At 28.5% G+C, this 14,197-nt stretch overlaps 1 protein-coding gene across 3 annotated transcripts; it reads left to right on the top strand.

Annotated features, from left to right (window-relative positions):
- The first annotated feature begins 7,010 nt into the window (after positions 1 to 7,010).
- LOC113872004 (perakine reductase-like) lies at positions 7,011 to 14,197 on the top strand. Of its 3 annotated transcripts, XM_027509150.1 has the most exons (8): positions 7,011 to 7,035; positions 11,491 to 11,525; positions 11,632 to 11,799; positions 11,986 to 12,189; positions 12,287 to 12,459; positions 13,037 to 13,133; positions 13,247 to 13,400; positions 13,987 to 14,197. In XM_027509150.1, the coding sequence occupies exons 1-8, from the start codon at positions 7,011 to 7,013 to the stop codon at positions 14,166 to 14,168; spliced, it is 1,038 nt and encodes a 345-aa protein (XP_027364951.1). In that variant the 3' UTR covers positions 14,169 to 14,197. The 3 variants fall into 3 exon arrangements, with proteins under 3 accessions (XP_027364951.1, XP_027364952.1, XP_027364950.1); XM_027509151.1 differs by lacking the exon at positions 7,011 to 7,035 and having other exon boundaries at positions 11,445 to 11,525; positions 13,037 to 13,092; positions 13,251 to 13,400; XM_027509149.1 differs by lacking the exon at positions 7,011 to 7,035 and having other exon boundaries at positions 11,445 to 11,525.

Raw genomic sequence — 14,197 nt, 5'->3', positions numbered from 1 at the left:
CTAAAGCACACCCTAATATTATTTATACGTAAATATATAATTACACACTCACTGGGTCTCTTTATGATTTCCATTAATGCATTAATTTTCTTATTATACTTTTTTCTCTTTCTATCTCTCTATTGTATATGTAAAAACGTAAGTGCAAATACATGTTCTCCAGGTTATGTGTCATTTAAAAGTTGATGTTTTGATTTCATGCCACGAGGGAAGAGATGCCGTGATTAAACTATATATGTGCTCTAAGGGAGACAAGTATTTTGATGGAATTGAGACAAGAAAATTTGCTACTAAGGGAAGTGCTGCCACAAGAGAGTTAGCCCAACATTCAATTTAAGTTTTGTAATTTTTAAAAGCAAAATTGAGTTTTTAGTTTTAAAATTTTAATGTAATGTGTAAATATAAATCTAATTTATATAAATTACTCCTGTTTTTAATTTGAGTTTGTTTGGTATCAATTACTTTGTGCAAATAATAATGGTAACAACTAATAATAGTCATCAATTGTCGATAATAATTAGAATGATAGTGATAAAATAGCTAGCGATAATAATAATGAATGTGTTAGCAATAACATTTTATTGAAATAAATAATAACAATAATATAACAATGATAAGAGTAGTGACAAAAAATAATAATGATAAAGTTCACAAGTTAAGTGGCTAAACACAATTAATTTTTTTTATCATAAGAAAAAGATATTTTTATTATGTTTTTGTAATTCAATTCATTTATAGGAGTACAAATGGGGAGTAAAATGAAGAAAGTGTGAAATAATTATTTCTAGCGTTCAAAATCAAGTACTTTATGAGAAAAAATTATATATATATATATAAACACTACTCTCATAACTCTCCTTTATGATATAAAAAAGAAGAAAAAATTCAGTTTAATATTATTCGATTCCTTTTTTTATCAGGATAAATATATCAAATAACTTAAGAGAAAAAGAAGATAGAAAACTTGGTTAGTATTTAAGATTATATTACACGTTTTATATTTTTTTTAACAATACTCTAGATCTAGATAATACACGAACTTGCGTAAAAAAATTATATTATGAACAAACTTTACACGTGCAATAGTTATATTCTATCATTTTTGTAATAAATTTGGGATTCGAATCCGCGCTCGTGTGCAGCCCTATGCATTTTGTAATCTTGTGGATAATAATTTTCAACTAATTTTTACTCTAACATTCTATTTTTTTTTATCTGATAATAGAAAAAATAATTTGATTTTAATAAAGTTTTTAACTCATTTTACTACTTAATTTTACATTCTATCTGATCAAATCTTGAATGTTAAAAGAGTATTAAGATGTTAAAAGATTTTAACTCCTTTTTAACAAATAGTCAACAAAATGTTTTAATTTAAACTAAAACTAGCTTGTTCCTTCTTTATTTTTTCAAAAGAATTTCTTTAATTTTCGGTTTTTCTATCTAATCATTTTCTTTTGTCTGTATCTCTCTCTCTCTCTCTCTCTCTCTTTACACTTAATAATACAGTTTCACTAGAATTGTCTAAATATAATCTTGTACAAGAATATAATTTTAGTTATTAGTGAATATTTATTATAAAATATACACATAACGTGAGTTCTACTTTTTTTCATTTTTGATTTAATAATTTTTTTATACATAGTTTTCAGTATGACTAGGAGTATGTTAGTATAATATTATTTTTTTTGTCTTATTAAAAAAAAGTATTCTTATAACTTCTTTTTGGTGAAAATGTTTGGCTTGGTACATGCCATGTTAAATTGCTCAGCTTCCTTCTTTACCCTTTTTTTTTCTCATATATTATTTTTTCTTCACAAGTTGTGAATTGATGCCAATTAGCATGAACTTTGTGATTATATATTTTCTTTTTGACATAAAATATTTTTTTCTGATTCTAAAGGATGTTTAGGAAAGGACATTAGTTAACAAATAATTTCTTTTCTAAGTGTCCTTTCTTGTATTTCATTGTAATAAATGAAATTCTTAAAAAATAGTTTCTTTTATCTCATAAATTTCATTTAAGTCATTTTTATTATAATTTTTTTAATAATATTTTATTGAAATAAAATTAATAAATCGATCTTTTAACTTTTGGTTTTGATTTTGGTTTTATTTCAGTTTGGTTCTTTAATATTTTTTTTTATTTTAGTCTTTTAACTTATGAAAGCATTTTAAATAAGTATCATTTTTTAAAAAATTGTTATCTTTATTAACAAATTAATGTTTATCTTATTTATCTTTATGAATTCTGGTTAAAATATAATATATTTTGACAAATTTTTTGATAATCTCTTTTTTCTTCCTCCCTTGTGCCTTACCTCTTCATTTACACTTTTATGATCCATTTCTCTTTCCCTTTGAATTCTAACAAAAATTTCCTCTCTTTTCACTATAATAAAATATTTTTTAGTGATAATTATTTAGTAACCATAAATAAGTTATAAGTAAATTATTTTTAAATATAAATTAATATATTTATTAAATATTAGTCAATAAAAATTAATTTATAGTAACTATTATTAGAAATAATCAGTAATTAAAAACTAAATACATGAATAGTGAATTTCTTTTAATGTATATATTTTTTGAAATCAAAACCATAATCTCTTTTTTGACACCTTATTCTCATTTCATCTTGCTCTCTTGACACTCATTCTCCTCTCATTTTGCAAAATGTAATGTATTTCTCTGGCAACTTTCTCTCCAAAACTAGTACTTCTTTTCTTGTAGGTAGTCCTCTCATCTTCACTTCTTAACTAATACTGACATTTAAGACAATGATTCTTTGGTCAATCATCATTCTTCCTATTTTTTTTTTAGTCAATCATTATAGTTGTTCTCTAAATAGATCGCTCAACTTGCTTGCTTTTTTTTAAAATCAACTCCCTTGATCTGATGATATTCAGATTCATAAACATCACAACTTTTCTTTGCAAGGTGAACTTTCAGTTCTTTCAATTTTTTCTCTAGGTGAATAGTGTTTTTTTTATAATATTTTTTGTGATGTTGTTGATGGTGTTCTTATATTTTTTTGTTCTTATAATCGATCTCTTGATTTAATGTTTTTTTATGTTGTTGTTGATTATGATGATATTGTGGTTATTTTTATGTGATTCTCTAGATGAATGGAGGGCCATGGCTACTAGGATGAGAAATTTTTTGTAATTATGTGTATTTTGTTAAATATTTTTTTTGAGAGTGAGTGGGAGAAGAGAACATCTCACCTAATGAGGATTAAAAATTAAGAAGGGAGCTTTCACTCAAGTAAAACTTAAGCTCGCTTAAGTGATAATATAAAAGTTTGAAACTTGAGCTTCCGGAGTATTTTCGCTCAAGCAAAAGTTCTCTCGCTTGACTCGCTTGAGCGAACTTCTCATAAAAAAAAGTTTAACTTGACCGAGAAATTGTGAAAATACTTTTTGAAATATAGGGAGTTAGTTCATCTGTTTAAAAACATAACTCCTCACTCTTTTAAAATTATATGAGCATCAATCTTCCAATCCTATACCACTCTAATCCTTTTGGGTCTCTCACACAACTCTTCTGATCTTCATTAATCTTTAAAAAGTACATTTCATCCTATTTATCTTCTATTCACTCATTATATCAATGTGCATTTCCTTTGTTCTTAAAAGTGCTTATTTCCTTTGCCTTAGAATAATACCCTATGCATTGTGATAAGTTTTGATTTGAACTTTTGTTCAAATAAAAATGTAATGTGTGAGTTGTTGAAAAAAGGACATTGTGATAATACATTTAATGAAACTATCCTAAAGTTAGAGCATAAGTTCAAATAAAAATGTAATGTGTGAGTTGTTGAAAAAAGGACATTGTGATAATACATTTAATGAAACTATCCTAAAGTTAGAGCATGAAATAAAAGAACTAAAGAAAAAATATGATTCTGAAATGGGCTTGATGAAACAAAATCAAGACAAGTTACTATAATTGTCTTTCATGAAACAAGTTATGGGTAAATGTTTTACTGTTGAGTTACTTAGAACTCAAAATTGTAGTAGAAGCTCATTTAGACATGCAATGTTCTCAAATTAAGTTTCTAAACTTTAGTTTTTCTTAAAAGATGTTACTATATGACAAGTTTGTTTTCTCATAACATAATATTTTCTAAACTCCTCATGCTTATAGTGGCCCTGAACAAGTAGGACAAGCACTTCAATTACATAATGCTAATGAATAGTGTGCACTTTCTCATGATATTATATTTTTTTTTATTTTTATGTGTTAATATTATGCTCATTCTTGTTGTTTTCATGTTTTTCATATATCTACCTACTATAAATATAGAATTATTTTTATTAATTTGAAATCTTCTGTAGTATTTATGTTATGTGTAACTATTCTTAAAAAGTTAAGTAGTGAAAGAGGTGGAGATTCAGAAGCTTCATGTTATGGTTTAGCTCGATAAGTATTTCAATTACATTTCATCTTGTATATTACATGCTACTATTTCATGATGTTGAAATGGGATTGATAAATAAAATCAAGACAATCTCGTGTGGTTATTTTCTATTATTATTGTTGTTACTGTGTTGTATATAAATAAATTGATGAAGCATTTAGTATTCTTCTCTAAGTTTTAGTTGTAATATGTTTTTATATAGTTATGATAAAGCTAAACTTTAGGCTTTGTTTAGATGTTTGATTATATGTGGAATTAATTATAATTGAATGGGATAACATGTAATGGAAGAGAAGAGAATACAATATGTAATGAGTTGTCATAACTAATAAGTCTATAATTAGACCCTCCTTTACAACTCATATATTGATGTTTGACCTTTATTTTATTTGGGTTTTACATTGATTTATTCGTATGTTGTGCAATTTAGCATAAAAAGACCACAACTAGGTTTAAGACATATTTTGGGCCTAAACTAGTTGCAAAATAGAGCTTTACAACAGTCAGCAAGCCCAGACCCTATCATCAAACACAGGAGTGCTTCGAGCCTATCCACAGCCATGCTTATCTGCGGCAAACCCAATTAATGAAGAATTTTTAGGGTTTTCAAACTCTATTAAAGGGAGACCTCAAGTATCTTGTTTGACATTTGTCTTTTGTTCTTCGATACACCTTTCATCTTCTCTCTCTTGTATGAGATTGTTGGCATACTCTTGGTGAGACTTGGAGTTTCGAGCGACCGTACTTGAAGGCTGAAAAATTATCTCTTTGTAGTTTATTTTTCTCTATGGCTTTGTTTACAATTATTTTAGTTTTTCTCTTTAGCATGAGTAATTAAGTCCATATTTGGGTTATAGAAACTATTGTTCATTAATTTATGAGATTTTGAAGTTTGAATCTATATTTGGTTTCCATTCGTGATTAGCTTTTATCATATTGCACATAATTATAATCTTAATTAATTATATTGTCAGCCGACCATACCTCGATTAGTTAATGGATCTATAGGATAAAACAAGATAAAAGATTAGGTGGACCAAACCAATCTTTCTCTTCTAATTGTTATTAAATTAACAAGTTCATATGTGTTTTATGCTTTCTTTAATTAATGTCTTGCATGATCATTAGGGATATTAATTTAGAGAAAATAATATTAGTATTGTATGATCATTGAGTATTAATAGTATTTGTATGAATGATTGGTAATCACAAGGAAATTCAATTTATCATTAAACAAAAAAATAACATAAAGGATTGAATGAGAAAACTCATATGCCCTGAGTTCCTTTCCTATAAGTTCAACCAAAAGGTGTATTATATTATTTATTTTTATTCATAATTAATTTTACAATTAAATTTTGGTTCTTACTTAATTTCACAATTGAATTAAGTAACAAATTAACAATTGAATTAACAAATTATTAGTAATTGAAAATTAATTCTTGTGAGATAATATTTTAGGAACTTATTTTAGAATCCTTTATTACTTCTTGACAGGTACACTTACCTTCCGAATAATAACTAATGAAAATTTTTTTGCTAGTAGAAAGTTGATAGTATAGCCATTGTGAAAAGGTAAATTTTGAAAGAAGAAAGAGAAGTCTAAATAGGCAAAGTCAAGTAATACTACGATGTTCTTTCATATTAAAAAGCATTTCTTCTTCTTCTTTCTTGTTTACTTGCTCATAAGTAAACATTACTTAAAGAAACTTCATAATAGCATATTTTGAAATATGAGATGTATTTTCATATTAAATTTTCTTTTTGTACAAAATTATTGTTATTATGATGTGTGAACTTTGATTACTAATGAAATTTATAAAATTTGACTATTAAGGACTATTGAGGCTGAGTCCTCAGACTTACCCACTCCACCAAAGGATTCGTGGAAGTTTCGTAGTTTTATAAATCCATCGAAGTCAAATATGTCATTTATTTGAAATGGTTTACTATTATTTATTTGAAATAATTATTTTTTTTATTTATTTAAAAAATTTTAGGTATAAATATTATTGTAACTAAAATTTTTACTAATCAAATTATTCATATTTAAGATATTATAAATTATTAATAAAAGTAATTTTAAATTTTTACAAGCAATAATAAAAACTAGTAAACAAATAAAAAAATAAATTTTAGTAACCATTTAAATTTTCATTATAAATTAAGGTCTTTAGCGACAATAAATTAAATTTTTACCATCATTTTTATAATGGCTAGGAAAATTTTTGCCGAAATTGGATGACAAATAATTTTTTACCAGTAAAATTTTTAATGACTATTTTTATTGTCACTAAAAATTATAAAAATTGTTATTAAAAATTATTTGTTATAATGTTTCCTTCTTTTCTTCTTCTTTCTCTCCTCCTTTGAACTCTAACAAAAATTTCATCTTTCTTCTTGAAAAAAATGAGTTGTGGGGGACATGAATAAAGGATAAAAAATAGAGAAAAAAAAAGTAAAAAGAGAAAATATATAGTTTTTGTAGGAATTTGAAGGGGAGAATAGGTTGCGGAAACATGAATGAAAGGTTAAAAGATAAGGAAAAAGAGGAAGAAAGGAAGAGAAAATATTTGTTATAATCCAAATGAAAGAGAAAGAAACAGTTGTGAGTGTGTCCATGGCAAATAAAGGAGAAAAAAATAAGAAAAAAAATGAAATTTTTTAGATGAGGGGTAAAAGGAGAATAAGAAAAGAGAAAAAAATTAAACAATAAAAAGATTTATCAGAAAATGCAATATTTTTGCAAGTTTTAAAGGAGGTAGAATTCAATTAACTTGTAGTTTTAAATCTGAGTCCTAATAAATACAATTTTGTTAAATATTTGAAGAGAGATATCCAATAAAAGGTGTAAAACCCTCACCATTGTCTAGAGAAATTTCTTTTATTATTTGGATACCTTTGGTGTAAAATGTTTAGTAAATAGTGATGAGAAATTTATATTTGTAATTGTATAGATTCCCATTAAAACATTAATTCTATGTGATTCATATTAATTTTGAGTAGACTATAACTTCATTTTTTTCCCTTGCAAAGTGACATTTTTATCCATTCTTGAGAAAGAATGAACCTAGAAAAGTTTATAGAGATCAACACTTTTTCTACTTCTGAACTTTGAGAGAATTGCGTTTTTCTCTCTCTCAACTCTTGAAATCTTCTCTGCAACTCTATATTGTTCTAAACTTGGGAGCTTCCCCTTTTTACTAAAAACCTGGGAGCAAGAAAAGGTAAGTTTAGAGGATAAAATTCTTGGGTGTTAACATTGCATGATCATTAGGTGTTAATAGATTTAGTATAAGTGGTTGGTAATCATAAGAAAATCAAAATTGAAATTAATCTAAAAGTGAACATAGAAAAGTGTAAAGGTGAAATCATACGCCCTAGGTTCTTCTCGATTAATTTATTGTCAGAGGCTACCCTATTTTAATTTTATTTTAATTTTACATTCTTTAAGTTTAAACAATTAAATTAAGAAATTCTTGGTAACTGAAAACAATCATTTTGAGATAATATTTTAGGAACTTATTTTAGAACTTCTTTATTACTTTATGACGGGTACACTTGCCCATGTTGTCAGAATGTCAACTTTAAGTGTTCAGTTTGTCATTTAATAACAGAGAGCATGATTCTAAAATTAACCTAAGTCCTAATAGTATCAACCCCATTAAAATTGATAGTATTTAGGTAGAAAATGGGAAGTAGCAATGTGTGAACAATAAAGACTATGACCCTAAAAACAGGACAGTGCACCAGAACTCATAGTAAAAAGCACTAAAACTCAAACCAATTGTGAATTTGGCAACAAGAGCAATAATTGAGAGGGGCAGTGAAATGAAACAAAAAAAAAACTAGACTAGTATAACAAACACATAATTAACAACTTTGATGATAACTTAGATTTAGTAAACTATCAAGAGTGTAGACAAAACATGAAAGATTGAAGGGTAGTATAATGAAGAAACACTCCAAATTCTAAATATACAAAATTAATTAGAAGAAGGAGGGACATAGGAACTAAGGAGTAGTTAAGACTAAGGAAACATCCCTAACTAAATCGTTGAACTAAGGTGTCCTTAGAAAAAAAGTGGGTGTAGGATATGTATAGAGCTTGGTTTTAGTTGTTGAAATAAGAAAAGGCTATGACATTGTTAGGTTTGAAAGGGCATAACCTTATATGTTTACATGGGGTGTCAAGCTTGAATTGTGATCGAATGTGTCAAGAAGAAATCATGCTGTAACGAGGATGTAATCTAATTATAATAATTAATAAATGTTCTTCATGCATCATTTCATTTGAAAGAGGGAGTTGTCGAGGCTATAGACAGCAGAATTGTGGGATGCATGTGTACAGGTTCTAAGAGAACTTTGGGGTGGACAAGGGGGAGATAATCCAATGGTGCAGAGTAGTTCATTGCGAGTAGGTCACATCGCTAGCAAACCCTAGTCAATTCTGACAATGGCACCCATCTCTAGAGTCTTAGTAGACCCATTCCAGAATAATGTACTAAAAGTGAGAGGTGTTGACAAATAATTTATAAAATAATTGTGCTTTTATGAAGTAGAAAATTGAGTCCTCTTACCGCCTTTGACAAGGATGATCAAAATAGAATGTGGAAGTATGATTATGAGTATCCATGCATTGCATCATTCAACATAAATGATAACCTAATTCATAACTGAGTTGTACCATGCATCATCAAGCATGTGGATAAATTGTGATTTTAGTATGATTTCATGAATAATCCTCCTGTATACTAATTTATAAAATTATCTTGTTAAAAACTATCTTGATTGCTTGAATATTCTTATGTATGTTGGACTCACTCTTCTTATTTGCTTTGATATCCTTCCTTGTGTGTTGTTTGTTGAATATGTGTGTGTGCGCGTGCACAAATGAGCAAACAACTAATCAAAATCTAGCTGCATTCCGGGGAGGAAGATCTTTGGACATATGATCCCAACCTTCATGGCGCACTTATCGACAAGAGATCACCTTCCGTTTAGGCCTTGTGACAGATGGTTGCTATGAGCCACAAAGGTCAGACAGAGTAGAGCGCTAGCTAAGATCCATATTCCCTTACTGGATTTTGAGGGACCCCATGCCTATCCTAGCATCAACCTCTAGACCTGTGCCTACACCACTTACTAACCTTTTATAGCACCCTTGCAAAACGATGGAAGCTCACTCATACAAATTCAAAATCTTATTTTAGACACCAAATATTGGCCAAAACATATTTTCTCATATAGAGCCCACTCGTCCACCTCTCAAGTGGAAGGATATTGAGGTCATCAAGTCTACCATCCATCCTTAACCCATTTCTTATGATTCCTCCAACCTCAGATGAGGTGGGTCCTTTTGTTCGTTGCCCCTCACCTCAGTCTTTTGAGCCTTTGTCCCATTTACCACCACCTGCCTTTGGATGGAAGGACAATGAGTACCTCACTAGGATTAGGCCAAAAGAAGTGAATACCTCCTCAAATATCTTTGAGAGTTTTGATTATGATTCCTAGTCTAAGCCCATAGAGATGTATGAGGATTTATTTCAAGTGGATTGTGTTAAGAATATTACTTCTATTATGATCAATTATATTTTTTATGACTACAATAGTTTGATATGTGCTATGTCCAAGTACTGCAATGGGTAATCACCCTATCTTTTAAAATTAGATGAAAAGTTGATGTCATTAACATGTTTAAATTATGTGGTTTATTTGAAATATCAAGAAAGAAAGTATATGTATATTGTAGGATAAAAAAAGAAAAAAATTGAGTTTAAAGAGACACCGTTAAAAATTAACTTTTCTACTTTTAGAAAAGTGAAATGAAATTATTTAAATATTTAAGTGTATTTAAATTATTATTATTATTATTATTATTATTATTATACATTATTTTGGTAGCTAAGTGCATAACCCTTTTTAACTTTTTTATCTTTAAATTAATGGCATGACAAAGGGTAATTGTAGTCTTAGGAAAAAATCATAACTAAATATGTTAGTTATGTGAAAAAGAAAATTTTACATTAAAATTATGATAATATTTAAATCAAACAAGTAAATAGATGCATAGCATAGAAATGGAAATTTATTGTAATTTATCATCAATATTTAATAATAAGAATATATATAATTAAATGAAATCAAATATAAGTATTATTAAAAATAATTAATACATTTCTCTCTAAAACTATTAGGCAAAATGATATGTATCCCAAAAAAAATTATAAATTCTAATAGCACTTTGTTGATTTGTTATTTATTTTGTTATATGATTTATCACTATATTTTAAATGGTATTAAAGTAAATATTTACTATTACATGAAATTAATTATTTAATTTTAATTAATATATTATTAAATGTGAAATTATTCTCAATATTTACATAACTTACATTAATGATTAAATATATGTTTTCTAGTATTTTTATAATTTTATCTTAAAAAATTATATACGCATACCATGTAATTATAAACAGTTCAACGCATGAGCATAAATAAACATTCTGTATCATAATTAATTTGTGATACATTGTCTAAGTATATTGGTTTTATGATATATAATTAAGATTTTTTTTAATATACAGACAAGTGAAGATTTCACATATATTAAAGTATATTAGTGTCCAAATTATATTATTGTAAAAATATTTCTTTCAAATATACACATAGGATTAATATTACCAAAATATATCATCTGTTAATTACTGCATTGTAAATGTCGTGACGTTTTTGTTTTTATAATGAAATATTGTCTAACATATATTACATACGTAAATTAATATTTTATTTTTATAATAGACAACATTGTCTAACATGTATAATTTATAGTAATATAATTATTTATTTATTTTGACACATTATATTTCCTTATAAACGTTGCTTTTGACGAAAGATTAATTTTATTATTATTCTTACATTTTACATGTGGGTAGGTCACATGGGTCAATAAATTAATCACCCTACGTGGTAGGTGAGGAGGCCACTGGAGTAAGAAATTAAATTGAGAGATTAGTTTTGATATGAGCCAGATCGTGAAATTCAAGTGTTGAAAGGCAAAATGGAAGTTCCTCGCGTCAAACTTGGAACACAAGGCCTTGAGGTATGCTTGCTGAGTTCAGCTTCAGCGCCACTCCTCTTGTTCCGCTGACATCAACTTTTTCATAGATGCAATCATATTTTCTCATGCTCATCACTTCTTTTTATAGGTTTCCAAGTTGGGATTTGGTTGTGCAGGCCTCAGTGGAGTCTTTGACGCCCCTCTTCCTGAAGATATTGTTATTTCACTAATTAAGGATGCATTCATCAAGGGAATCACATTCTTTGACACATCTGACCTTTATGGACCCAAAACTAATGAAGTTATGGTGGGAAAGGTATATTATATTATACAAATATATATTTCAGACTACGTTAGAAAATTTAAGGAGAGTTTTTTTCAAGTTTTATGATCGAACTTATAATTAAATTATTATCTAAACACATTCATTGTTGTCCCACGTAAATAGTAACTAATTCAATCATGGGAAAGTGACTTAATAACACTTACTCTTCATTCTTAGGCATTGAAAGAGTTGCCACGAGATAAAGTTCAGCTTGCCTCAAAATTTGGCATTGTGAAAGTGGAGTCAAATAATGTGATAGTAAGAGGTGATCCTGAATATGTTCGATCCTGTTGTGAAGCTAGCCTACGCCGCCTTAGTGTGGAATACATTGATCTCTATTATCCGCACCGCATTGACACAACGGTGCCCATTGAGGAAACTGTGAGTTATACAATCAGACTTTGATGTTCATAGTTTTATTTGGATGAGTTAAATGTTGGATGGTGAGGTTACTTTTCTTCTATGCTTGGATGAATAGATGGGAGAGCTTAAAAAGTTGGTGGAAGAGGGAAAAATTAAATACATTGGATTGTCGGAAGCTAGTCCTGACGCAATTCGGAGGGCCCATGCCATCCATCCTATTACTGCTTTGCAAATGGAGTGGTCCCTTTGGTCTCGTGAAATTGAAGATGAACTTGTTCCACTTTGCAGGTATGTTCTATTCTATGCCGTTTGCAAGGTACCCCACTGTGTGTATAATACCGGTTTTATAAATATAATCCTTGCATTTTGATAATTATGTATTTAAAATTTTAAATAAAAAAAATTAATTTATTTCTCTAAAGTAACTTTATTACAGTAATATTTTAAAAATTTGATCTTCAAATCATTATTTTTTTAATCATTTCGTTAGTTCTCTATAAAAGTTTATAGATTGATGAAAAACCTATAAAAAAATTTTAAGGGGATGTCATTCATGTAAATTTTGAGAGACTAATTTAATGATTGAAAATTTAAAGACTAATGTAGTGATGCATTTTGAAGGATCAAATTGAGAGTTAATGCATTAAATAAATTAAATATTCATAAGTGTATAATCTTGGAGTTGTCTGATCAAAGTATTAAAATGTTTAAATTGTATGAAATTCTTAATGGAAATTAGTCTAACTGTTGAATTAAATTTAACGTATATAAAAAGTTATGAAAGAAGAAAGCTTAATTAGATTTATTCTTGCAAGAAGTAAATCATGCATGTGTCTTACTTGGAGATCGGTGAAAACACTTACAGGGAACTTGGAATTGGAATAGTGCCATTCAGTCCCCTTGGCAAAGGATTTTTTGCTGGTAAGGCAATCAAAGAAAATATATCTGCAGATAGTTATCTGGTACGAAGCCTATAATTGGGTCATACTCTTGGAAATGATGCGTTATTTTCCTTGTTTCTAATAAACACAATTATAAAAAACCTTCATTGTTCACCCAAGTCCATTTTCATCAGGCAGTGCAGCCAAGGTTCCAGGGGCAGAATTTCGACAAGAACAAGAACTTTTATTTTAGGATAGAGAAATTAGCAGAGAAGCATGGATGCACAACACCCCAACTTGCTCTTGCATGGCTTCTTCATCAAGGGAACGATGTGGTACCCATCCCTGGTGAGTGGTTTTTTCATTTTGTCACCTGCATGATATTATTATTAAGCTTATTCACGACTTTTGCCAAGTCAATTTTAATGCATCAACTTCAAAATCCTTCAATTTATAACCACCAAATTTCAAAAGCATAAACTTCAACTCCTTGAATATTCATAAATATATTGCAAGTAACATAAGTATACGTACATATAAATTGTTCTGAAATCATATGGATTAACCAAAATGCATATAGATTTGTCTTATGAAACATATACTAGGGAAGACTATGTTCTATATGTAAAGGGTAGAAACAGAATAATAGTATATAGCGCTATAAATTTTGGTCCTAAACAACAGAAAATAGGTAGAGAAAGGTCTTGAATTTTTGGCATAAGAAGTTTATAGCGAGAGGGCGTGTAATGCATTCTTTTCAATTCCTTTAATATTGTTTTGATTAAGATTTTTCATACCTCATTGGCTAAGTCTTGATGGGCTTCGCCCGTAATTTATGTATTTACTGTCAAGTTCAGAAACATCTCTGGAGCTTTCAATCTCATAGAAGTTTTAACCTATGGACAACATTCTTATTGAACCTCATGTTTTGTAGGAACAACAAAAATAAAAAACCTTGACAACAACATCGGTTCATTCAAAGTTAAGCTCAGCAACGCTGATTTGAGGGAAATTGCAGAGGCGATACCGAGATCCGAGGTGGTTGGAGATCGAACTATTGAGCCTTTTATGCGGTGCACGTGGAAGTTTGCTAATACTCCACCAATGCATAGTTAGATACCAGTGCAGTAACAAACCCACAACCC

The sequence above is a fragment of the Abrus precatorius genome, unplaced genomic scaffold (assembly GCF_003935025.1).
Source record: "Abrus precatorius isolate BTA unplaced genomic scaffold, Abrus_2018 Scaffold7, whole genome shotgun sequence".
NCBI classification, from domain to species: domain Eukaryota; kingdom Viridiplantae; phylum Streptophyta; class Magnoliopsida; order Fabales; family Fabaceae; genus Abrus; species Abrus precatorius.
Note: the sequence above shows the minus strand (reverse complement) of the source record. Positions and strands in the feature narration are given on the sequence as shown.

Coding starts and splice junctions, on each gene's coding strand:
- LOC113872004 (XM_027509150.1), top strand. CDS start 7,011: ATGAAAGAGAAAGAAACAGTTGTGA. Junction 11,800..11,985: donor ATGAAGTTATGGTGGGAAAG/GTATATTATATT, acceptor CTTCATTCTTAG/GCATTGAAAGAGTTGCCACG. Junction 12,190..12,286: donor CGGTGCCCATTGAGGAAACT/GTGAGTTATACA, acceptor TTGGATGAATAG/ATGGGAGAGCTTAAAAAGTT.